Genomic DNA, 26,536 nt, shown 5'->3' on the forward strand with positions numbered 1-26,536 from the left:
GGCGCGGATGGGTCTAGGTCCTGCCCCAGGTTCTGGAAGCTTAGGTCAAGGAAGGAGGTATCCTCTTATAAATAGGAAACCAGTGATTAAGTTGGATTTCTAAATAAATGAAAAACATGAAATGTATACAAGTTGTATGGAATTTGAACTTCTGCGTAACTTTTTCATTAAGGAGGGAGGAGTGTAAAAGTGACCTCTTGTGGCCATCTGCATGTATGTATATATAGTCAAACTGGAATAAACTAGTTTTCAATTGGGTACTTTAAATGCCCTGAGCTGCACACAGTCTGTTTTCTGTCCTGCAAAGATATCAAATCTCCCATCTGTAAAATAAGTCATCAATTACCAGAAGCAAAAAAGTGAGGCTGTCAATTACCTTGTTTACGAAGCATATAAGCAGAAACCTCCAGTAATCTGTTGATAAGTCTGGACCAGAATCCCATTGGGAAATATGGCATCTCATAAAGCCTTATTATCAATTCAGAGTTTTCACAATGTGGGAGTTCAATTACAGGTCTCTGATCAGGCAAGCTAAGAAAAAAAAAATCATCAAAAGGCATGATAAAAGCTTTACATATAAAAATGAATTGAAATCCATCTTTAAAAATAAAGCAACTGGTGAAGCAATTAGTTAACTTCACAAGTTAACATCCAGAATTTAGTTATAAATCTGATTAGATCCTTTAAAAATAATTGGGTGAAAAAGAGAAAGCTACAAAGAGAGCCCCATGATATACTTCTTCAGGTTACAAATATCAATAATGAGTTAAATAGACAATTACTCACCTTCAATATTTATAGTACAAAAAGCATGTTAAAAACACAAGACTATTGCTAATGTAGCTGAATGAGAACAGGGTGTACACACAATATTCACATTGTGCACACAATATTCAAGCTCATTTTAATTTTGCAGTTATATTTATTCTATTTATATTCCTGTAAATTGACGCCAAACCACACAACCACTATGCTAAACCATTATATCTAGTCTTTTGTTTGCTTAATACCCTTTGACTTACAAATGTTAATTCATGAATTCAATACTTGATGACAAATATGATTTTGATCAAGACTTACCTGCTTGGAATAAGTAGTTGTTCTTCTCCTAAAGGCAATGCGATTTGGAATTTTTCCAGGAGTTTTATGTATTGTGACATGTAATTCTGAGGGAAACCGTTTTGCTGGGAGAGATACTTCTCAACATCTGATCGGTAAATAATCCCACATGGATGCTTTGGAAAACTTGCTGCTTTGACAGTCACAATCTAATTTCAAAAAACATACGCACTGCTTGATATTTATCATATATTACAGCAATTCCACATGAAATCGGTGTTTCAATTTTCAAACAAATAATCAATGAAGTTAGGCCAAAATCACTATGCACTCTGATATTTCTGACAAGTCAGAGATCACGACCGGGATTTTCCAGCGCCGTCGCGGGCAGGACTCACCGCAGGCGAGGCAGCGCCCCAGCCAGAAGTCCATTGACTTGCGGCAGCACCGGACAATCCTGGTGGCGGGCTGGTGCGGAAAACCCCGCCCCACATGTCCATGCCACATTTCATTAACCCTGTGAACTACGCAATACTATTCAATAAACCAAAGTGATATTAAGTTATCCAGACTTTTTAAAGAGGTATTCAGAAATGCTACAAATGTTTTGAATTTTTGCATATTTCTGTACAATTACTAGGTAATAACATGGAACAAGAAATTTGTTTAAAAAAGGCTTTTTTTAAATTGTTCTGGTAGGTCTTAGGAGATGATCAAAAATAAAACTTGTTTTGAAAGATAATTTAGAACATAAGTAGGAGCAGGAGTGGGCCATTTGGCCCCTCAAGCCTGCTCCACCATTCAATAAGAACTCGGCTGACCTGATCATGGCCTCAACTCTACTTTTCTGCCCGTCTCCCATAAACTTTGGCTCACTTGTAAATCAAAAATTTGTTTAACTCAGCCTTAAATGTATTCAGTGACCCAGCATGAACTCCTCTGGGTTAGCAAATTCCAAAGATTTGATACTACGAGAAGAAATTCCTCTTAATCTCCGTTTAAAATGGGCCACCCCTTATTCTGAAACTGTGCCACCCCCCAAACCCCTCCCACTCCCACATCCCCACCACCCTGAGTTCTAGGATTTCCATGAGAGGAAACGCCCTCTCAGTATTTACCCTGACAAAAATTAAGCATCAAGTACAGTCTTTTCTTTCAACCTTTGGTTAAACACTATGATAATATGAAACTCCAGTACATTCTTTATGTATTCATACTTTGCTAGTAACTAACATGACAATTTGTGACTACAGTCACACGCAAACCGACATAAATCAACAAATCTCCTCATTTGCAATGAATCCCATGGCTGGGATTTCCTGGTCTTGCCCATTGGCAGGATCCATTGCGGGCAGGAATGGAAAATTTGGAGAGCCAGCCAAAAGTTGACTTTTGGCAGCACCAGAAAATCCCTGCTGCGGGCAGGGCCAGAAAATCCCGGCCCATGGACTTCATTACTTACATTGACTTTCACAAAAGTGTGTCAAGGTTTCCTTCAAATCCAAGACCATGAAATTAAGTTCTGTAAATATTACTGTACGAACATCTAACAAGTGCCTCAGTTAAAGTAGCAGACAAAGGAATTCCACAAGACTGAATAGGCTTTCGGACATTACTCATTATACAGCATAATTACAAAGCAAAATGTCTGAAGGCTGTACCTGCACCATCATCTTACACAGCCACTGTGGATCTACAAAATAAAGATCCCGGAGGTGAAGAGCAGGATCATGAAAGTGCAGTAGCACACCTGCAAAGAGAAAACTCACCTTTAAAAAATAGTTCAATACTTAACATCCTGCTTACAATGCTAAATCATAATAAAAGCCCAGAAGGGAAAAAGCAGTTCAGACCAGTATTCTTATTTCCCAGTTTTTAAACTGTTCTTTTCCTTCTGGGAGGTGAACATATTACTTGACTTGTGTGTGTTACAAAGCACTGCTCTAGTTATTTTTTTCCTCTCAATAATGTGCATCACTTATAACGAGGCACTGAATTGCATGCAGCTGCAAGGCCAGCAGAGGCCCTTTCTGTTTATGAAGGCCAGAATGAACATGTACATTCCATCTAGAAGGAACTGGTTTTCCCCTAATAATTTATTGACCTTATTTGACCTTTTGTTAAGTCTATTTTGTCTGCAAGGATTAGTCATACAGCACCTTGATTCTCAAATAGGCATGAAAGGTAAAAGTGAAAGCAAGTGTATTCAACTGAATTTTCTGATCATTTTTAAATGGTGGTTAAGAAGGCATCTGTACACTCATTAATATTCTTCTTTTTCTGGTTGTACCGTTTGTTATTTTCAAACTGTTGGTGGTCTTTGATGTCAAAAGAAAATGTCCCAAGGTGCTTCAAAGATGCATGAGGAACAGAAATGGACACTGAGCCATAGAAAGGCATATTAGATGATGTCAGCAAAAGCTCAGTCATAAAGGTGGGCTTTAAGCAGGATAATAAAAGGGAAGAGCAAAGTAGGCAGAGTTAGGGAGGGAGCTTAGGTGCCTAAGCAACTGAAGGAATGGCCGTCAGTGGTGGGGAGAAGGGAAGAGGTCAGAGTTCAAGGAACAAAGAGTTCAATGCATGTTAGAGAAAGAAAGGAGTGAAGCCATTATGGGATTGGAACATAAGCATGAAAATTTTAAAAATTTTAGATGTTGGGTACTTCATGCCCTGCCTGGCCACTGTCTTAGGCATTGAACTGTTCATAACCACAATGTCCTATTTGGCTCTAAATTGAGTTCCTAACCCCATACCTCTCCATCACAAAGAGTCAGCCTTAACTTCCTTAATCATCTGCTTACTGCCTTTACCTCAGGCCCTCTATTGCTGAAAGCCTCATCCTTGTTTTTAATCTATTTGTTCATGGGCCAGTATTTATTGCCTATCCCTAATTGCCCTTGTTCAGGGGACATTTAAGAGTCAACCACATTGCTGTAGGCCAGGTGGGACTCAATGTAGGTTAGTGAGGATGGGATGCTGGACAACGCAGGGATTAATGCAGGGTGGAAACTTGCAAAGTTTTGGATGAGCTGAAGTTTATAGGGATGAGAGGATGGTCAGAAATTGTAGTTGAATTAGAATAGGAGAGCCAGGTGTGACACCTGGTGTTGGGAGGTGCTGGCATAGTGGTATTGTCACTGGACTAGTATTCCAGATACTTGGGTTCCAGTCCAATCACGGCAGATGGTGAAATTTGAATTCAATAAAAATCTGGAATTAAAAGTCTGGCGATGACCATGAAACCATTGTTGATTGCTATAAGAACCCATCTGGTTCACTAATGCCCTATAGGGAAGGAAATCTGCTGTCCTTACCTGGTCTGGCCTACATGTGACTCCAGGCCCACAGCAATGTGGTTGACTCTTAAATGTCCTCTGAACAAGGGCAATTAGGGATAGGCAATAAATACTGGCCCATGAACAAATAGATTAAAAACAAGGATGAGGCTTTCAGCAATAAAGGGCCTGAGGTAAAGGCAGTAAGCAGATGATTAAGGAAGTTAAGGCTGACTCTTTGTGATGGAGAGGTATGGGGTTAGGAACTCAATTTAGAGCCAAATAGGACATTGTGGTTATGAACAGTTCAATGCCTAAGACAGTGGCCAGGCAGGGCATGAAGTCAGTGGCAAGGGTATGGCAGGGGCAAAGGACAATAGGTGGGATTTTCCGGCCCCATCCGCCGCCAGGGTCGTCTGGCCCCGCTGAAAGTTAAAGGACTTTTGGCTAGCCTGCCGCATCTGCCATGGTAGGGTCGGAAAATCCCAGTCAATGACTTCAGTTTTTTCTGTTTTATTAATAGGAACTCTAGGTTGTGGGAAAAAAATTTTCCCTTCCCACCAACGCACTAGCTGAGTTCAATCAGTTCTCAGTGGGTTGTACAGTGTTGTCAGCAGTCAGAATAAGACAACTGTCCGAATTGATTTTGAAATCATGTGTGTCTTAAGGGAAATAAAAGCTATGTAATGGAGCAGCTGGGTGCAGACTACAACACTTGAATGTATTAAGCAAAAGGAATATCCAAGATAAAGTGACACAAAAATAAATTCACAGGCTGTTATAACAAAACAAATACCGTTCATTTAAAATCAATTAATTCTGAGAAAAGTATTTGTTTATGCCACGATATCACCTGGAATAAACCAGTCTTCTCTCTTCTTGCATGCACAAAAAATTCCTCCCTGTCACATGTACAAAACTAATTAGGCAGCCTAATTCTCAACAGGTGATTTGATTGCTGATACAGGCCATTTAAGGACATCAAAATTTTAAAATACCAGACTCATTGAGGAAGTGAACAGCATGGGACAGCTCATTTTCATCCAACTGCAAATTATTCTCTTGAACTATTTCCAGCAGCCGCTGCTGATGAATTACTGGGAATTCTGTTAGAACAGTCTTTCGTTCCTGTATAATCCTCTTTTCCAACTCCATATAACTATGAGGTATTAGCTGACCCATTACTGGCTGGTCCCTGATCTGAAAAATATTGTTTGAAAATGAGAACCGTGTTTTGTCAAGTCAGGACCTGCTATTGATGCAACAAGAAAGTTGGCAATAAAATAAGTACCATGAATAGTAACAAGGTCACAAAGATGAGAAATTTAGCATGCAAAAGTAATTGAATTTAAATTTGGCTGCTAACAAAGGTCTCTATTCCTGTACATACGGTACAAAGATTTGTTACAACTTCTATTGTTTGTTTTACACCTAATCTTTAACCTTTACAGGTTCTCATTATGCAAAAATCCTGCTTGTATGGGAATGAGGATGATGTGTATAATTAAGAGGGACTCATGGTTGATCCCATAGGTTTGAAAGGCAAACGTCTGTGACACTATTGTTACCAATGATTTCACTGCAAGTTTAATTTGAGTTGGATTCAAAGCCTTAACTTTCTGAGGACTGTTCTCACTGTGATAAAATGGTAATTTATGGAAAATAACCAATAATATTAAAAATGACTCCCTCAGAGCATTCTTCTCCTTGACCTTCAGATAAACCTAAATTGCCTATTCTTTATTTGAAAGTAATTTTGCATCAAGGAATCTAAGTATGCAGAGAGCTGTCGCATTTCTATAAATATAGTGCCCCTGAACCCAAGCCTGAACCAAGAGCTTCACTCTAGCAATTAATTATTTACTGAGTTACTTGCTGTCCTCTAATTATTCCCAGTGACCCACTGTTCTTCTATTAATGTGCAGTATCTGAAATGCAAATCTTTTTTCCTTGTTAAGATAAAAAGGGACATTCTCAAATCTGAAAATCTTTCATAACTCTAAAGTGTTAAACAATGTTAAACTAAAAATTGAAATATGTTGGAGACCAGGGCTCCTGTGACTAAATAATTCCCTCTGCAGTCACCATCCAGCATTTAGTATATTTTTTTGGAAGCATGTAAAGAGGGAATATATCTGTAGAAATTTCATTGGAACATAAGTAATCAAATAATATTATCCCAGGGTCATAAGATTGTGCAAAGACCAATGAAAGTAAATGAAACTAATTATTCCACTAAACCTACTGAAGTATTGCAGTTTGAGACAATAGTTATCATCCTTACACATACACACAACTCCAGTCTTTAGAAAACTTCTTTTGTGCACCTTGAAAGTCTGTAATTCACTAATAATGGCTCTACGCAGTTTTACAACAGAGTCAGATTCTTCTGTGGCCACCACAAAATGGTAATCACGGACAGGAGGAAAATCATGTTGCTGAAGGAATTCCATCTTAATTTTGGTTATACAGTTTTGCTGATGCTTTTCATTGGTCATGTCAACATGAGTGCCAACAAGAATTACAGGACAAGATGAGGAACGTGCCTATTAATTGAAAGGAAAACAAACTTATAATGCATATTAGAAAACAAATATCATAATTAGAAAACAAAAAATAAATACAAGGTTATGCTATTATTGCTATCTCACAATGTGAGAAGGTAACACTGGAGTATTCAAAGCATTTGAATACGTTTTAAGATTAGTTGCAGTAAATTATGAGTTTAACATCTTTTATTTTCTCTTATAACTAGCAAAACAATATGTGAAATATGCCAGTTTCTCCTGCTCTTTACAGGATTGAAAGAGTACAAAATCCCTGTGGGTACTGAGGAATTCCTTTTTACTCTGCCTATCACAGAGTCACCAGTGAAGTTCCATATTTGGATGATCTGAGATATGAATTATATCCAGGGCAGGACCTTATGACCTTTCCTAAGGCACTCCAAGTAGCTGACTATTGCAAAGAATGTATGTTTAAAGCAAAGAATAAGGGATGCTGGACAAAATAGCACCTTTCTGTCGCTAAAATTCTTAATTTTAGGTCAGAATAGTTACAGATTCTATTCCTGATGCTAGGTTGTTTCCAAGATAACGTGGCATTTCTGGTTCCTACTCAAGATTTGTCAAGAAAGAGTTCATAGTGTTAATCCTAACGGACATAATTCCACCAGTGCATCCAAGAGAATAACAGCAGCTGTACCACTCCAAATATGTGGACTTTCATTTCAAGGTAAACGGTGTTCCATCAAAGCTACTTGAGGTTCAGCTAACAGCACTGAGTTTTCCCATTTGAATTGATAATAGCGCACAAAGTAACCGCAAAATATCAGTCATGGCAGCTGTCCTCCGACAATGCCGCTTTTATACCTATTCATTGATCACTGACTCAATCTCAATATAGTGCAGACTAAATAAATGGCTGACTACATAATTGACTGAATTTTACAGCCCCTGTGGGGGACAGGATAGCAGGCAGGAGGTCATAAAGTTGGGCACCATCACCTGCCTGCCTCTGCACATTCCCATGGGGACTTCACCCACACGGAGGAGAAGTTAAGTGGCTGACTCGTCTGTGGGTCAATTGAGGTCTTTAAGTAATCACGCCAGGTGTCCCTTGTGGCCAGGTCAGCAAGGACCCCTCTTGTGCAGGCACCCAGTATTTCCCCAACCCCTGACATTTCCTTTCACCAACTCCCACCCCTTCGTCAGTCCCAGCCCACCTCTCCTCTCGCGAAAACCTGCCAGCCAAGCCCTGGCAAAACTCTAGATTTACCTGAAAATCCAGGCTCCATTACCATCTCCTCCTTGGGACTATCTGTAGTCCCAGCCATGGCCACAGTGCCCAGTGGTGCATGCTGGGACAAGAGATCTGTTGGCTATTTAATTGTCTGGCAGATGTCGGAGGCAGGATTTACTCTCCAATGGGGGTGAAAGTCCTGCCTCAAGCCAATTAAAGGCCGAATGGCCATTAAATGGCTGTGACTGGGGAGGGGGGGGGGATAATTTTGGAACACTGCCTCCTGGGTAAAATTCAGCCCAATGAGCGATGGTAACTGTTTCCTTGTGTAATCCACAGCAAGATTGTTATTAACATGACAAAATGGACTTGAGGTGCCACATGGCTAAAGTGAAGGTTTAAATGAACATTACCCAAAGATTTTTCACATTTGGGTATGGCAGTTTCATCTTTTAAATTCACTGATTAAATGGATGATTTTTTTTTAAACTACAAGCAGACATTATTAAATAAGGGGACGTTTACACTCCTCCTCTCATACCTTTATGTTGAATAACCAATGTTTGATAGCATCAATTTCACCAACTCCTTTACTAAGGTCATAAACAACAAGGTACAGGGCTCGTGGAGACATAAAGTGGGGATGTGTGCTGTAGAACTCTTCTTGGCCTGATTAAAATAAAATTGCACAATTATTTTCTTTTAAATAAAACTGTCAATTTATACCAGCATTTTATGCCTGATTTACAATGAGAAGGTGCTTCAACATAAAACATTAAAAGTTTAGATAAATATTTAATCTTTCCAAAAGTCGAACTTAACTTCAATTTTTATGCAAGTTTTCCAATATATTTGTATAATGTAATAAGATAGAAAATACATAAAAACATTCAATTAAAGCATACACTACAGGTGCTAAGAAAAGCTGCTTGGTCCATCTGCAGTATGTATTCTCTGAACTTCAAAACATGGGACATTTATAACATAACCCAGTATGTTCCCTTGTAAGACCCAAACTGCATAAGCATTACTCTTCTACTATATGCTAAACTGTAATGTACCCAAAGTACCAGAGGTACTCAGTTCATACAAGGAAAGTTTTTGCATGGATGAGTATCCATGAAAATACTTTAATTTCAAAATGGCAAGAGGAATGATTTTTCAAACAACTCAAATAGTGTGCGTACAGTAAAGAAAATCTTTCATCAGTGCCTTTGCTCTTTCACTGTCCTTCATATCTCACTTGTGTCACAGAAATAAATGTAAAAATCCAGTGCATTGACCTATCAAGTTTATAGCAATATGCTATCAGATTCTTTTGGAAAGTCCTAGGTAAGCCTTTTTCTGTGATTATCGGCACTAGCTTAATATGACTTTTCAAAGTCATATGGACAATTTGCAATAATGAGATGCTGCAATTCTATCTTTGAGTCACTTATTTCTACATTTTAATTACAGCTCTTTTTAAAAATAAAACTTTATTTAAATCCACCCATATTGTCCTCCTAGCTGCCTGTTAAAAATTTGCTGAGATTTAAAACTGACCCAAAAATCAACATTTTTCAAAGCTCCTGTGGAGGACTTTATGCCAGTCAGTGGATCTGGTCTCTCCCACTAACCACAGGTCTCCGGCCTTCATTCGTGCTGTTGCAAGAACATGGGATGGGTAAAAGTACGAGTAATACAGAAACAAATGCTTGAACTCAAATTTCAACCCCTGATTCACTTCCTCCCAAAAACTTCCAACTTGGCTGCACAGTAAACAGGATTTCCTCTGTGATAAAGTTCAGGATTGGGATCAATGGTTTTCACTGCCTAGCACTAAGATGACATTACCAACACATTCCCTGGGGCCTCCGATTCTGCTCACTCATCAGCTTTCAGCTGTTCTTGGCCATTGCTACTCAACTATCTATTAGCAATCCTGTCAATTTGTGGGCCTATGAGTTATTAAAAAGTTACTGGTACTTCTGAATGGTAGCACCTCAAGTGGCTTCTATTAACAGCATATCCTAACTGAACAACAGAGAGGAACAGGGATTATTGAGTAAAGATGCAAAGTTCACAGCACTCTCACCCCCACCCCACCAAAGGTAAATTTGGAAGTGACTGACACAAGGCTCACAGCTCAGCTGTAGGAACTGCACTAATTCTGACTTTGTTTTCAAACTCAGCTAGACAAGAGAAAAATAAATATATTTATTTCATACTTAACTCATACTGAAATTTTGCCTCACATCCAGTAGTCTCTGTGGGCCTGCAGCAAAACAAGCCTGCTTTCCATAGAATTTTCAGCGCTCTGTATGGGTGACATACCTGCCATAGCTAAATAACTGGAGATATGTTGAGACAGCAAGAGGAGGATTTGAGACTGGCAGCATTGGTAGGTATGTGAGGGTGAGGTGGAATATCTAGGTATTAGGTGTGAGTCCCAAATATCAAGGACTGCTTGCTGCTGGGTAAGTGATGGGATTATGGTGCATTGAACAGTAAGTAGTGTTGTTGGTATTCTGGTAGAAGATGCATTCACTGACATTGACCACCTGCTTGGGTTCATTCAATTTCTCATGGCATAGCTGTCAGGTCCTCAAGTCTCGATATCAGGAATTTACTTCCCTAGCCACCTGCGCTCCGAGTCCCTTCTGAGTGTGATCCTTGAGGGCCAGGAGCCATGGTGTCTTTCCTCCTGCCCACCCCCTTCAGTACCACATTCATCATACTGGACTCTCTCTCTACACCCTGATGTTTAATTTTCCATGTATTAAATTGCAATATTATTATTCAGCATCGCATTCCTTTAAGATGGGCAGACTGTCTTTGAGAAGACCAGGCTGACTTCACCACATGCGATTAGCACAATGTTGTCCGGGCTCCTGCTGAGCACAGAGGAAGCCAGAAGTGAGATATGTACTCACTCCATGTCACAATCATGGTAATGAGGTGGAAGCACCAAATTTACGTGCTGCTCACCTCCAACAATATTGGTGCAGGCATGTTATGAATCACAATTCCTATACCCAAAAAATGGAACAAACCAATTTTTAGCAGGTGAGGTTTAATGGAAGGAAGCAAAAAATAAGTTCAGGATTTAAAATTCTTCGAACCTCACTAAAAGACGACAACAACCAATTTACCTGAAAAATCCCAGACACTCAACATGTATTCTTTCCTCTTCCCTACTTTTGCTTTTACATGAACTGACCACTCTTTAACATCAATTCCAATCGTGGCTTTTTCTGGCCCCGAATTTGGCTGCTTGCATTTCATCAGTTGCTGAAGCAATGTTGTTTTACCACTACCGGCATTTCCCACTATCATTAGCTTCATTCTGTAATAAGGCACAGCTTTCTTCAAGCGCTGATGCAGAAATCTAAAATGAGAAAAGTAAGCAAGATAATTTTTGAAAAAAAATTGCTCAAGGTGCAATTAAATTCTAATGGCCCCAATACTTTACTAAGGCTGAGAACAAAGTGGACAGGGGAATTGTGGAAATCGCAGAGGAATCTGCATAGAAATCATGATTAATGGCATGAACTTAGGGTAATTATCCACTAGTTCCATATTAAAGGCATGAAAAAGTTAGACATAGTGCAATCAGGAGCAGGTGTAATAAGTGATAACTACTGATAAACAACCTTTCTGGCCCTGGATAAAATAATTTTACAAATGTGGTGCCTCATTCCCTCAGAAGAAAATACATATTGCAAATTTGAAAAACATAGTTTTTCTCTTTTATGTGTCTCTTAATCCCTTGTACATGTTCCAATATTTGTTTTGCTTTTTATACAATGATTTAAAAGTCATTTATATTTCCTGTTTTCTATTTTCAAGTTGTAAGTTCTACTTCCAAGTTTCCAAGTCCGCATGTCTCAGTGAGGGATATTTTGAATTGGATTGAGCAAAGAATCTCTCTGCTGCACATGCTGCTCAAAGACATCAGCAATGTCTTGTAGAGGGTGCCATGCTGGATCAGGCATGTGTAGAAATTTCCACTAACTAGCCTGTGAATAGTCTCTGGGCAACTGTACATGGGATGAACGAGAGCCATTCCTTCACCACTCAGCAAAACCTGAGCAAATACATATGGGCCAGAATTTTCACGTCGGTGTACCGGGGGTAGGCCCGGCACGCGTACGCCAATGCGTAAAATGACACACAGTGACGGGCGTGCGTTCCGTAGGCACGTGCCTCAGGGAGATTGCTGCGCTCTTTCACGCGCATGCGCTGAGCACTACGGGCCATGTGTCACGCTGGGCGGGCCTTAATTGGCCTGCCCATGTAAAATGGCAGCGCGCAGCCAATCAAGGGCGGTGATCGGCTCCGCACCTGCTTGTGCCCACTCCCGACCGGCCCACCCAACAGGCAGAAAATTCTGCCCATTAATGCAGAACTAAGGCTCTCAAATTCTACTCTGCCACAGTCTACTCCAATTGCTAACTATGTGCTCAATTGCACTGCGACCACATACTGTTGACCTTATTGACTTGACATGGAATTATGCTGTGTGAAGGCAAAGTTGTGCAGGACAGCAAGCATCCTCGAGGCAGTCTCCCCTTCAGGCCTCAGTACACTCACCAGTCATGTCGTTTTGCACCATGATTAAATCATAGTATAATTGCTCTCTTCGTTTCATATTTCACATGCCTGCAGTAAACATCAACAGTGTCATGTAATACTTAAGCGGTATTGACATACCTACACAAGCCCCAACTGGTTTCCACAGAATATACAAAAGGAAGTAAAGTTAGTCACCTTATAATATCTTTTGTTTTGCTGCCCACATGTTTTAAATCCAAATCCAGAAACAGCCCTTGGAGTTCAAGCTCCCACAACTTTTGCAGCTTCCCCATTTCATTTGGTAAGGATCTCAAGTCAGAGTTATAACTCAGGAGTAAAGAGGTTAAGTTTTCTAGCAGACCAATTTGGGGAGGTAGCTAGAAACAACAAAAAAAATCCAAGTGATTAAATCTGAACTCAAGATTTGACGTATCCAAATATAAAATCAAAAATACTTTAAAATGCCAAACATGAATGTGCACAACTGTAGCAAAGCACAGGTTTAAAGAAAATCATTTTTAGATGTATCCACTGATCAGGCTTCTTCCAATTTTTAGAAGGATTCAAATAAGTAATTGAGTAACAGGTTATTATTTTACAATTTACTGAAATAAAATTAAAAATTTCACCTCCTTCAACTTGTTATTGTTCAGATTCAGCTTTTCTAGTCGTAACCATTTGTTTGTTCCTTCACTCAAATCCAAAGCACTGATTTGGTTATGACTGAATATCAGCTCCCTTAAACTTGAAGACTCCCAATGTATAGGCCCAGGAAGTTCTGATATGTTATTGTGACTTAGGTTTACACTCCTTAAGCTAGAGAAAAAAAAGACATCTCAAATCATTGGAAAAATAAATTGATTGATTGAGGGACCTAAAGCATCATTAATTCTTCAATCTACTGAATTTCCAAGTGTTTCTATATCCTGGTTCTCAGATTCCTTCCAAAACATTGGGCTTCACTCAACATACACTCCATTAAATTTCTACAGTTTAGACATAACATTTCTAGTGTACTGCATATAGAAATAATTAAAAAGGTACATAACAGTGCATCAGCTGTAAAGCCAAGGAAAGTAGTATAGAATTAGTTCCTTCAAAACCACTCTGTCCAGATACTTAAGTTGAACATTATAATTCCCTTCAACTTAACTTAATGCTCACTAAAATAACTAAATTAATCCAGTGTTTTTTGTAGTAGAAGATATTTCACGTTTGTGATCAACGGTATGTTTTTAAATGAGTTGCTGGAAATGGGACATTTAGAACGAAACTGCTTCTATCGTGGTAGAGCCAGAGTGCAGTTGCCTGCTTTTTCCTTTACGTAATCAATGTTAATTACAAAATCATTACGCAACAAATTAACAAATTGCTTCAGTTTCATAACTAATGTATCAACCACCATAAACGCAGTAATTTCAAAAGTGCTCACCAAATCAGTTAGGCCATTTGAAATACATGCATCAACAAGCTAACAGCGAAGAAAGGTATCCCAAAAAGGTAACCAGAGAGTGCCATGCATAGTTGAAATTTCTGACAATGAGCCAAACACTAATATTCAGTGATGTACAGCCTGCTTGAGGCACCTCAAAGGCAGGTTTGTGGCTGCTGATAGTGGCACAGGGTTAAGGACCTAGAGTTGGCAGGTAGGACAGGGAATGGGCAACAGAGACAGGAAAAAATTTGAGCAGGTTGACGCTAGGTATTGGGAGTAAAGTGGGTGATCCTTAGGAGACACTTGCAGGTAGCTGGGGAATATTTCATTGTGCCATAAAGGACTGTACACAGGAGTATAGCATTGGGCTGAGCAGAACATGGAAAGAACGGAGGGAATCAGCAACAGCAGCATCTGTAAGCCTCAGTGACATTTAAGGTTGGTGGGGGAGGGGAAAAGCAGTGATGGTAAAAAAGATTGTTTGGAGAAAACAATTGGATTTGAGAACAAAATCAGAAATGTCAATTCTCAATACTTGGGGCTACTGTCAGAAATGAGAAAATTTATCACTGCTAATCAAATGGATAAAAGATAGAAAAAAATTGTTGTTGCTTGTTTAAATATTACAAGCTTTTAATACTGTTACTTCATTTATTTTTAATGTTACATTGAAAACATTCCAGGATTCCAAATTCCTTGTGGGAGTTGAGATAATTCACTGGCGGCAGCACGTAGTGTAAAAATATTAAACAGGAAGGCCAAATGGAAGGAAAGGGCAAATCCAAGCCTCAGGCATCTATGAAACTGTAGGCTGTTGAGGGCAGGTTACTGAATAGGTTTCCAGCAGAACCTGGACAAACTAATATTTATATTTCAGATTTCATGCTGATGTTATTAATTGTATTTTAGAAAGGTGAACATAGTTGACAAGCTGAGGAAACAAGAATGTTCAAAGATTGCTGTTATTTGTTGTGTGTCAGCTGGTGCTACTGATTGGTAGCTTTGAAAAGCAAAATATTTGATTGGTTCATTTTCTGAGCAGTAGTAGTTTATGATTTGCACAGTTGGGCAAATCAGCAAGCTTAATTTAACAGACAGCTTTTTGAGACAATTGAAGTAGTATGGCATTCAGCATGTGCCACACTTAATTGTTCATTGTGGACAACAGGCTGCCACACCTGAAATATGTATCAGGTGCAAAATTTCCAATGGTGCAACAGAATAGGCCATTATATCCGGGCCAGGAATCCAAAGAAAGCAGCAATTCTTTAACAAAAAACAAAGATCAAAAACTAAAATCAAAAACTTTCCAACTTAAAGGATATTCAGGAATATCTGTATTTAATTTATATGGCTTTGGTAAATGCTGTTGTAAGGAAATCCTGCATCTTGTAGAATGACATCAAAAAGATTATACTATAACAAAGGTTATAACTCTCAGGGAAGACTGGAACTCTCGCGTAGAAAATAGAATGCGAAGAGGTGACTTAAAAGGGGTCTTTACAATGTCTACCCTATCAAACCCCTTCATAATTTCAAAGATGTTTCCATTTGTAGGGTTGTCTAAAATTAGAGGTCCCAAACACAGGGAAGTCACTGATAAATCCTATAAGGAATTCAGGAGAATTTTTTTTTTAACCCAGAGAACAGGTAGAATGTGCAACTTGCTACTGCATGAAATACATGAGGCAATTAGCATAGATGAATTTCAGGGGAAGTTAGATGAGTACATGAAGGAGAATGGAAGAAAGATTATGCTGATAGGGTTAGAAGAAATAGGATTAGAAGAGACTCATGTGGGGCATAAACGCTGACATAGACCAAAACAGAAGATGCTGAAAAAACCCAGCAGGTCTTAACAGCATCTGTGGGGAGTTTTTCTCGCCACAGATGCTGTTAGACCCGAGTTTTTCCAGCATTTTCTGTTTTTGTTTCAGATTTCCAGCATCCACAGTATTTTGCTTTTAACTGACATAGACCAGTTAGACCAAATAGCTTTTTTTATTTATTCATTCATGAGATGTGGGTGTCACTAGCTGGACCAGCATTTATTGTCCATCCCTAATTGCCCTGGAGAAGGTTGGGGTGGGCCACTGCAGTCCATGTGATGTAGGTATACTCACAGCACTGTTAGGAATGGAGTTCCAGGATTTTGATTGAGCGACAGTGATGGAACAGCAATATAGTTTCAAGTCAGGATGATGTGTGGCTTGGAGGGGAACATGCTGCCCTTGTCCTTTTAGGTAACAGTGATCACAGGCTTGGAAGGTGCTGTAGAAGGAGCCTTGGTGAGTTGCTGTAGTGCATCTTTAAGATGGTACACACTGCTGCCACTGTGTGTTGGTAGCGGAGGGAGTGAATGTTTAAGGAGGTGAATGGGATGCCAATCAAGTGGATTGTCTTGTGCTGGATGGTGTCGAACTTCTTGAGTACTGTTGTAGCTGCACTCATCCCTCAAGTGGAGAGTATTCCATCACACATTGATTTGTGCCTTGTAGATAGTTGACAAGCTTTGGGTAGTCAGGAGGTGAGTTATTCGCCACAGAATTCCCAGCCTCTGACCTGCTCTTGTAGCCACAGTATCTATTTGACTCATCCAGTTCAGTTTCTGATCAATGGTAACCCCCAAGATGTTGATACTGGGGGATTCAGTGATGGTAATGCCATTGAACATACGAATTAGGAGGAGTAGACCAACTGGCCTCTGAGCCCACTCCACCATTTAATAAGATCATGGCTGATCTGATTGTGGCCTCAATGCCACTTTCCTGCCTACCCCACTTTGATTCCCTTGTCAGTTAAGAATCTATCTACCTCTGCCTTAAAAATATTCAATGACCCTACCTCCACTGCTTTCTGGGAAAGAGAGTTTCACAGACTTACAAACCTCAGAAAAAAATTATCCTCATTTCCATCTTAAATAGGAGACCCCTTATTTTTAAACTGTCCCCCAAGTTCTAGTCTCTTCCAAAAGTGGAAACATCCTCAAAGCATCTACTGTCAAGTCCCGTCAGGATCATATATGTTTCAATAAGATCACTTCGCATTCTTCTAATCTCCAATGGATATAGGCCTAACTTGTCCAACCTTTCCTCTATCCCAGGAATCAGTCAAGTGAACCTTCTCTGAACTGTTTCTAATACTATTATGTCCTTTCTTAAATATGGAGACCAAAACTGTACACAGTACTCTAGATGTGATTTCACCAATTTCCTGTACAACTGTAGCAAAACATCCCTAATTTTTTATATTCTATTCCCCTTGCAATAAATGACTACATTCCATTTGCCTTCACAGTCATTTGCTGTACCTGCATACTCACTTTTCATGATTCATGTACCAGGAGACCTAGATCCCTCTATGTCTCAGAGTTCCACAATCTCTGCCAATTTAAATAATATGCTGCTTTTCTATTCTTCCTGCCAAAATGGACAAGTTCACATTTTCCCACATAATACATACGAACATATGAAATAGGAGCAGAAGTAGGCCATTCAGCCCCTCGAACCATTTAATAAGATCATGGCTGATCTGTTTGTGTAGAGTTCCACATTCCCATCTACCCCCGATAACCTTTGATTCCCTTGCCTAACAAGAATCTATCTACCTCTGCCTTAAAAATATTCAGTGACCCCCCACCTCCACCGCCTTCTAAGGCGGAGAGTTCCAAAATCACACAACCCTCAGAAAAAAATTTCTCCTCATCTCGGTCCTACAAGGACAACCCCTAATTTCAAAACAGTGCCCCCTGGTTCTACAGTCACCCACAAGAGGAAACATCCTTTCCACATCCACTCATCAAGACCATTCAGGGTCTTATATGCTTCAATCAAGTCACCCCTCTCTCTTCTAAAGTCCAGTGGAAACAAGCCCAGTCTGTCCAACCTATCCTTATTCCAGGTATCAACCAATCTGAACTGCCTCCAATGCATTTATATCCTTCCTTAAATAAGGAGACCAAAACTGCACACAGTATTCAAGATATGGCCTCACCAATGCCCTGTATAAATGAAACATAACATCCTCACTTTTATGTTAAATTCCTCTTGTAATAGAGGATAGCATTCAATTACCCTTCTTGTTTACATGCTGTACCTGCATACTAACTTTGTGTGACTCATGCACGAGAACACCTAGATTCCTCTGCACCTCGGAATTCTGCAGTCGTTCCCTGTTTAAGTAATACTCTGCTTTTTTATTCTTCCTGCCAAAGTGAACAACTTCACATTTTCCTACAATATACTCCATCTGTCGATTTTTGCCCACTCACTTATCTATATCCCTTTGCAGACTCCTTATGTCCTCTTCACATCTTACTTTCCTACCCATTATTGAGTCATCAGCAAATTTAACAACCACACATCGGTCCCTTCATCCAAATCATTCATATAGTTTGTAAAATGATCAGGCCCCAGCACCGATCCCAGTGGCACTCCACTTGTTACATTCTGCCATCCCGAAAATGAACCATTTATGCCTACTGTTTCCTGTTAGCTAACCAATGCTATCTCTATCGAAGTTAATGTTACCTCCTACACCATGAGCTCTTATTTTGTGTAGTAAATACCATAGCTCTTATTTTGTACAGTATGACACTAAGAGCTCTTATTTTGTGTAATGTCAAAGGGAAATGGTTAGATTCTCTGGTGATGAAGATGCTCACTGCCTGGTACTTGCGCAGCACGAATATTGCTTGCAACTTATTAATCCATGCCCGAATGTTGTCCAGGTCTTGCTGCATATGGATGCAGACTGCTTCAGTATCTCAGGAGTCACGAACATTGTGCAATCATCAGCGAACATCCCTGCTTCTGATTTTATGATGGAGGGAAGGTCATTGATAGAGATTGTGAATATCTGGGGCCCAAACACTGATCCTTGCGGTACCCCACTAGTCACAGCCTGCCAACCTGAGAATTATCCATTTATTCCTACCATTTTCTGTCCATTAACCAATTCTCAATCCATGCCAGTATATTATCCCAATCCCCTGTGCTCTCTTTTTGTTCACCCACCTCCTGTGTGGAGCCTCATCGAAAGCCTTTTGAAAATCCAAATACACCACATTCATTGGTTCCCCCTTACCTATTATGCTCATTATATCCTCAAAAAACTCCAACAGGTTGCCAAATATGATTTTTTATTCATAAATCCATGTTGACTCTGCTCAATCCTACCATTATTTTCTAACTGTCCTGCCATCATATCCTTTATAATAGATTCTTGCATTATCCCTACTAATGTCAAGCTAACAGGTCAGTAGTTCCTCATTTTCTCTCTTCCCTCCTTCCTTAAATAGTGGGGTTACATTGCTATCTTCAAATCTGCAGGAACTGCTCCAGATTCTATAGAATTTTGGAAGATGACCACCAGCATATTCATTATCTCTACAGCCATCTCGTTCAACACACTGCGATGTTGATTATCAGGTTCAGGGGATATATCAACTTTCAGTCCTATTAATTTCTCCAGTACTACTTTTTTGCTAATACTTATTTCTTTCATTTCCTCATTCTCACTAGTCCCTTGGTTCTCTGGTATTCCTGAGAGTTTTTTTGTATCTTCTTCTGTGAAGACAGAAACAAAGTGTTTGTTTAGCATCTCTGCCATTTCTTTTTTCCCCCATTATAAATTCTCCTGTCTTTGCCTGTAGTGGGCCCACATTTGTCTTTGCTAAGAAAGGAGCAGTACCAGGCACACTTTAAAATAAGGTGTCAATCTGGTGAAGCTACAACACAGGCCAAGCAGCAAGCAATAGACGGAGCTAAGCGATTCCACAACCAACGGACAAGGTCTAAGCTCTGCAGTCCTGCCACAACCAGTCGTGAATGGTGGCAGACAATTACACAACTAACAGGGGAAATATCCCCATCCTCAATGATGGGGAAGCCCAGCACATCAGTGCAAAAGGTAAGGCTGAAACATTTGCAGCAATCTTCAGCCAGAGGTGCCACATGGATGAACCACCTCGGCCTCCTCCAGGGGTCCCCAACATCACAGACGACAGTCTTCAGCCAATTTGATTCATTCCACGCGGTATCAAGAAATGGTTGAAGGCAAAGGCTATGGGCCCTGACACTATTCCAGCAACAGTACTGAAGACTTGTGCTCCAGAACTAGCTGTGCCCCTAGCCAAGATGTTCCAGTGCAGCTACAACACTGGCATCTGCCTGGCAATGTGGGAAATTGATCAAGTATGTCCTGTCCACAAAAGGCAGGACAAATCCAAACAGACCAACTACTGCCCCATCAGTCTACTCTCGATCATCAGCAAAGTGATGGAAGGTGTAGTTGACAGTGTTATCAAAGGGCACCTTCTCAGCAATAACCTGTTCACCGATGCTGGGTTTGAGTTCTGCCAGGGCCTCTCAGTTATTGACCTTAATATAGCCTTGTTCCTAACATGGACAAAAGAACTGAGCTCCAGAGGTGACTCAGTGACTGCCCTTGACAGCAAGGTTGTATTTGGCCAAGTATGGCATCAAGGCATTTGATCGAGTGTGGCATCAAAGAGCCCGAGCAAAACTGGAGTCAATGGGAATCAGGGGGAAAACTCTCTATTGGTAGGCGTAACACCTTGCACAAAGGAAGATGGTTGTGGTTGTTGGAGGTCAAACATTTCAGTTCTAAGACATAACTACAGGAGTTCCTTAGGGTAGGGACCTAAGCCAAACCATCTTCAGCTGCTTCATCAATGACCTTCCTTCCGCCACAAAGTCAGAAGTTGGGATGTTCGCTGATGATTGCACAATGTTCAGCACCATTTGCAACTCCTCAGATACTGAAGCAGTCCATGTCTAAATATAGCAAGACCTGGACAATATCCAAGGTTTGGGCTGACAAGTGGCAAGTAACATTCGTGCCACACAAGCACCAGGCAATGACCATCTCCAACAAGAGAGAAGCTAACCATCGCCCCTTGACATTCAACGGCATTATCACCACTGAATGCCCCATTATCAACATACCATTGACCAGAAACTGAACGAGGTTAGTCATAATACTGTGGTATACTGTGGCTGCAAGAGCAAGTCAGAGGCTGAGAATTCTGCAGAGAGTAACTCAGCTAACTCCCCAAAGCCTGTCCACCATCAACAAGGCACAAGTCAGGAAGGAACGGAATACTCTCCACTTACCTGGATGAGTGCAGCTCCAACAACTTGAGTGCATCTCAAGAAGCTTGACACCATCCAGGACAAAGCAGCCTGCTTGGCTGGTCCCCCATCCACAAACATTCACTCCTGCCACACCAACACACAGTGGCAGCAGTGTGTACCATCTACAAGATGCACTGCAGAAACTCACTAAGGCTCCTTAAACAGGAACTTCCACGCCCATGACCACTACCATCTCGAAGGACAAGGGCAGCAGGCACATGGGAACACCACCATCTGAAAGTTCCCCTCCAAGTCACTCACCATCCTGACTTGGAAATATATCGCCATTTCTTCACTGTCACTGGGTCAAAATTCTGGAACTCACTCCCCAGCAGCACTGTGGGTGTACCTACACCACATGGACTGCAGCAATTCAAGAAGGCAGCTCACCACCATCTTCTCAAGGACAATTAGGGGTGGGCAATAAAAGCTGACTAGCCAGTGACACCCACACCCCATGAATGAATTTTTTGAAAAATCCCAGGCCATGAGGTTACAGATTATGGTTGAATACAATTCTGCTGCTGCTGATAGCCCACAGAGCATCATGGATGTCCAGTTTTGAGCTGCGAGACCCTTGGAAATCTATCCCAGGACAACTCCCTTCTCTCTATACACCACTCCGCCGCCAATTAGTAATGGTGGTAACTGGGACTCTCTGAAGAAGGGTCATACAAACTCGAAACATTATCTCTGTTTCTTCTTTCCACAAATGCAGCCAGACCTGCTGAGTTTTTCCAGTATCTTCTGTTTTTTTAACTTTGGAAGTCAGAGTTTGGCCATTTTGTTAGCTCAGAGTAATGGGAGCTTTGATCCATATTCAGGTCATGTTATATTTGAGTTAGAAACATTTCACTCATGGCAATGACATCTCTGTTCATAATGACACATTCATTCACACACAAAAAAGATATAAAGAAAAATTGATAGACTAAAGCACATACTGTTGAAGCTTGAGAACTGCTTCGGGAACACTGTCAAACTTGTTGCTGGCCAAATCGATAGTGGTAATTTTTGACGGCAAACCAGACAACTTACCTGTTAAAGTGAAATAACCAATTAGAAAGCCACAGAACAAAACATAACAGTCTGAATTTATTTGTCAAAGATGCAAAGAACCAAAACCCAAGTCAAATAAAAATAGTTAAGCTGCAACAACGAAGAAAATAAGATTGAAAAAATTTTCCAAATTCAGAAAAGGAAGAGAGTTATATTTCATTACATTATAAGAAACTTTACATTTTGAAATAATATAGTTTAATTTCAGCAAATAAAAATCTCAAGAAATAAGGCATATGCTAATTTTAAAATGTACCAATCAGGCTATATTGACACAGTTTAAATAAAAAAAGACCAATTATTTCTTCAGAGTCCAGCCAGATACAGTAATGTCCTGATGGAACATTGCTTTCTATTGCAAATAGTGCTATGTAGCACAATGTCCTTTCCTCCATCCAATGAATAAAATTTTTAAAATCTGAATTTCTAGGCCTATATTTAGTGATTTTTTAAAAACTCACACAAACGATTGTGGAAACTCAAGTTGCACTGAATGCAATTTGCATGTAAAATTCCCGTCTTATGCGCCAGTTACACCCAAAAAAAGCTCAAAATTGCAGAAACTCCAGGCACTCATTAAGAAATTTACTGAGAGGATAGAAGATGCCAGAGAGAGCAGAAACCCCAAGACCTTTTGAAGTGATTTCAAATGACACAGTCAAAGGCATCTTTCAAATCTGTAGTAGTATAGTTTGCTGTTCCTGAGAGAAGCCTGAAATGTAAGTCAGGCATATTAACAGAGAAAACTACAAGGGCAGCAGAACAGATTCCCAGTCTTTTTAGCCTTGGCTCAGTGATCGCACTGTCACTTCCAAAATCAGAAGGTTGAGGGTTCAAGTTCCACTCCAGAGACTTGAGCACATAATGTAACCTGCGATTACTTCACAGGTAGAGGTTTCCTCTTTCAGATGGGATAGTAAACCAAGGAATTGTCCATAATTTCTGATGACAAGATTACATGGCATTATTCAAAGAAAAGGAGCAGAGTCTTCCTATGCCCTGATCAATATTTAGCCCTCTTTAAAACAAAAATAACTTGGTCATTATCTCCTGCTGTTTGTCGGATCTTGCCGAGCACAAAATTGATTGCCATGTTCCCTACAATACAATTATGATGACACTTTAGAAGTACTTCATTGCCTGTAAAACATTCTGGAACATCCTGGTGTCATGAAAGACACTAGAAACATGCAAATTTCTTCTGTGAAACTCTCTGCAGCAAAAGCTCCTACCGTCTCTGATGAGTGATATGCCCTGGGCACTTTTAATATCTAACATAATTAAGCATTAGAGGTTGAAGGATAAAAGTCTTAGAGCAGAATTGTCCCAGATTTGCACTAAGTGTGGTACTGGGTGGTAAAAAAGGCGTTTTGCCCGTAGGCTGCACTGGCAACTTTTCACTCGGTATCTCCCGCTTCCCACCTCTAAGTATGCAGCCACAGGAAACTTGCTGGCAGGCGGCCACTGAATTGCCCACCAGACTGTTACCACACCATTTCCTGACTCCGGGTGCCATACCCAAACTGCAGCCACACACACAGTTCTCAATGCTTGCAGCCCAGGACTATTCCAGTGATGACATGGCCCTGAAAGCCAGGAAGAGTTCAGTGACCTGTCATTGGAATGCATTTTGGAGGCCCGCCATGGCGTCCTTCACCTCAATCTGGCCGCAGGAGGTCCTGCAATCTCATCACTCTGGCTTGGGAGGCAGTGGCAGTGGTAGTCAATGCCAATGCTGCACAGAAAAGGTTGGCCATCCAGTGCAAAAGGAGGACGAATGATCTCATCCGTGCTGCCAGGGTAAGGTAATCATCTCATCACTCTAAATTCGCACACTCCCAAGCCCATCACACATTCACTGGCATCTCACTCACTGCCAGGTCAAGGGACATCACCACTCACTCTCTCACACACATCCTCGCATCTCCATCTGGCCTCATCTCCTCTGGAGACTGCCTCCTCAACCTGCACCATCTTGAGGCCACTTACATGGATCAACATATGCTCCCGCACACACCCTGGGATACCCCGCCTTCCCCAGTGCAGCCCTCGCCCCGCAACCTCATCCCTTGCCTGAGGCCTCTTCTCCCCCTTCCCCAAACAAGCCCTAGCCCTGCAGCCATTGAAAAGCCACCCCCATATTATAGCTAGTCTGGTAAGTAGAGACCTGCCTGTGAGCCCCCCTAAGTGTGATGTGGTGCTGCATATGAAGCTTGGTACTGATGACCACAAGTGCTGCGCAAAGCAAGGCAGGCAAACAAACCTCAAAATCCCGAGCCAAATGCTGCTCGCCGGGTGCATGTCGCTTATGTACAGTTGCGAAACATGTCGGCTTGCGGGGACGATTTCGGTGGGCAGGGCTTATAATGACATGCAGATGTATGAAAATGAAGTTCCTGACGTCGGGAAATGTGGCCGCAATTGACAGGCCAAGCAAACGATTGCAAACTGGTTTCACGATAGCGTGAAACCAATTTTTGTTACTCCCGCCATACTGTCTGCCATATCAGGACCTGATGGCCTGCATCCAAGGGTTTTAAAGAAGTGACTGCAGAGATAGTGGACGCATTGGCCGAAATATTCTAAAACTCACTGGATTCTGGTGGGTCCCAGCGGATTGGAAAACTGCTTATGTGACACCCCTGTTCAAGAAGAGAGGGAAACAAAAAGCAGGAAACTATAGGCCAGTCAGCCTAACATCTGTCGTTGGGAAAATGCTAGAGTCCATTATGAAGTAGGAAACAGCAGGACATTTAGAAAAGCTTAACACAATCAAACAGAGTCAACATGGTTTTGTGAAAGGGAAATCATGTTTGACAAATTTGCTGGAATTCTTTGAGGATATAACAAGCAGAGTTGACAGAGGAAAGCCAGTACATGTAGTGTATTTGGATTTCCAGAAGACATTCGATAAGGTGCCACATAAAAGGCTACTGCACAAGATAGGAGCTCACGGTATTGGCGGTAATGTATTAGCATGGATTGAGGATTGATTAACACATAGAAGACAGAGTTGGGATTAATGGGTCTTTTCAGGTTGGAAAGGCGTAACTAGTAGAGTGCCACAAGGGTCAGTCTTGGGCCCTTAATTATTTACTATCTATATTAATGACATGGAGGAGGGGGCAGAGTGCAAGGAATCTGCAAGGGGATATAGACAGGTTGAGTGAGTGGACAAAAACTTGGCAGATGGAGTTTAATGTAGGAAAGTGTAGGGTCATGCACTTGGGTAGACTAAGATTTAAATGGAGAGAGTTTCCAAAAATGTGCAGCACAGAGGGATCTGGGTGTACTTGTGCATGAAACACAAAAAGTTAGTATGCAGGTGCAGCAAGTAATTAAGAAGGCAAATGCTTTTTTGGCCTATATTGCTAGGGGGTTGGAGTTTAAAAATAGGGAAGTCATGTTACAACTGTACAAGGTGTTGATGAGGCCTCACCTGGAGTACTGTGTACAGTTTTGGACCCCGTATTTAAGAACGGATATACTGGCTTTGAAGGCATTTCAAAAGAGATTCACTGGGCTGATTCCTGGGATGAAGGGGTTGGCTTATCAAGAATGGCTAAACACATGGCCTTTATTCATTAGAGTTTAGAAAAATGAAGCGTGATCTTATTGAAATGTACAAGATTGTGAGGGGGGGTTGACAGTATAGATGTTGAGAAGATGTTTCCACATGTGGGGGAATCTCAAACTAGGGGACATAGTTACAGGATAAGGGGGCACTCATTTAAAACTGAGATGCGGAGGAATTTCTTCTCTCAGAGGGTAGTGAATGTCTGGAATTCTTTACTCCAGAGTGTTGTGGAGGCTAGATCACTGAAAGTATTTAAAGAGGAGGTAGATAGATTTTTGAAATATCGGGGAGTTGACAGTTATGAGGAGCTGGCACGAAAAAGGAGTTGAGGCCGGGGGCAGATCAGCCATGATCTTATTGAATGGCAGGTCCGGCTTGAGGGGCCAAATGGCCTACTCCTGCTCCTATTTCTCATGTTCTTACGACGCCCAACGCCAACAGGCACGGAAAATTCTGACCTTAGAATCCAACTACTTAGTACTATCAATTCACAGAGAAGAAAGGAATGGATATCTCTTCCAATCTAGCTGCTCAACTCAACTTCCCATTGCATGTTACTACATGTGGCTGCACTTGCTCTAACCCTCCTGGGCAAGATGTTCCTAATCCTCTCAGTAAGGAATGTTGCTCTACTCACAGGAACAAAAACTGATCTGTACTGAAATCCTCAGGAGGT

At 40.9% G+C, this 26,536-nt stretch overlaps 1 protein-coding gene across 4 annotated transcripts in view; it reads right to left on the reverse strand.

Moving 5' to 3' along the window:
- The window catches only part of lrrk2 (leucine-rich repeat kinase 2), a 210,058-nt gene that overhangs the window by 50,749 nt on the left and 132,773 nt on the right, over positions 1 to 26,536 (reverse strand). For all 4 annotated transcript variants that reach the window (XM_078553512.1, XM_078553511.1, XM_078553513.1 and 1 more), the window contains 10 exons: positions 22,169 to 22,262; positions 13,262 to 13,448; positions 12,828 to 13,009; positions 11,210 to 11,445; positions 8,617 to 8,744; positions 6,662 to 6,880; positions 5,333 to 5,534; positions 2,721 to 2,809; positions 1,081 to 1,268; positions 377 to 531 (listed from right to left, as the gene is read on the reverse strand). In XM_078553512.1, the coding sequence (XP_078409638.1) occupies positions 377 to 531; positions 1,081 to 1,268; positions 2,721 to 2,809; positions 5,333 to 5,534; positions 6,662 to 6,880; positions 8,617 to 8,744; positions 11,210 to 11,445; positions 12,828 to 13,009; positions 13,262 to 13,448; positions 22,169 to 22,262 (1,680 nt within the window). The remainder of the gene's footprint in view (positions 1 to 376; positions 532 to 1,080; positions 1,269 to 2,720; positions 2,810 to 5,332; positions 5,535 to 6,661; positions 6,881 to 8,616; positions 8,745 to 11,209; positions 11,446 to 12,827; positions 13,010 to 13,261; positions 13,449 to 22,168; positions 22,263 to 26,536) is intronic.

This window comes from Cetorhinus maximus, chromosome 12, assembly GCF_964194155.1.
Source record: "Cetorhinus maximus chromosome 12, sCetMax3.hap1.1, whole genome shotgun sequence".
Taxonomy (NCBI): domain Eukaryota; kingdom Metazoa; phylum Chordata; class Chondrichthyes; order Lamniformes; family Cetorhinidae; genus Cetorhinus; species Cetorhinus maximus.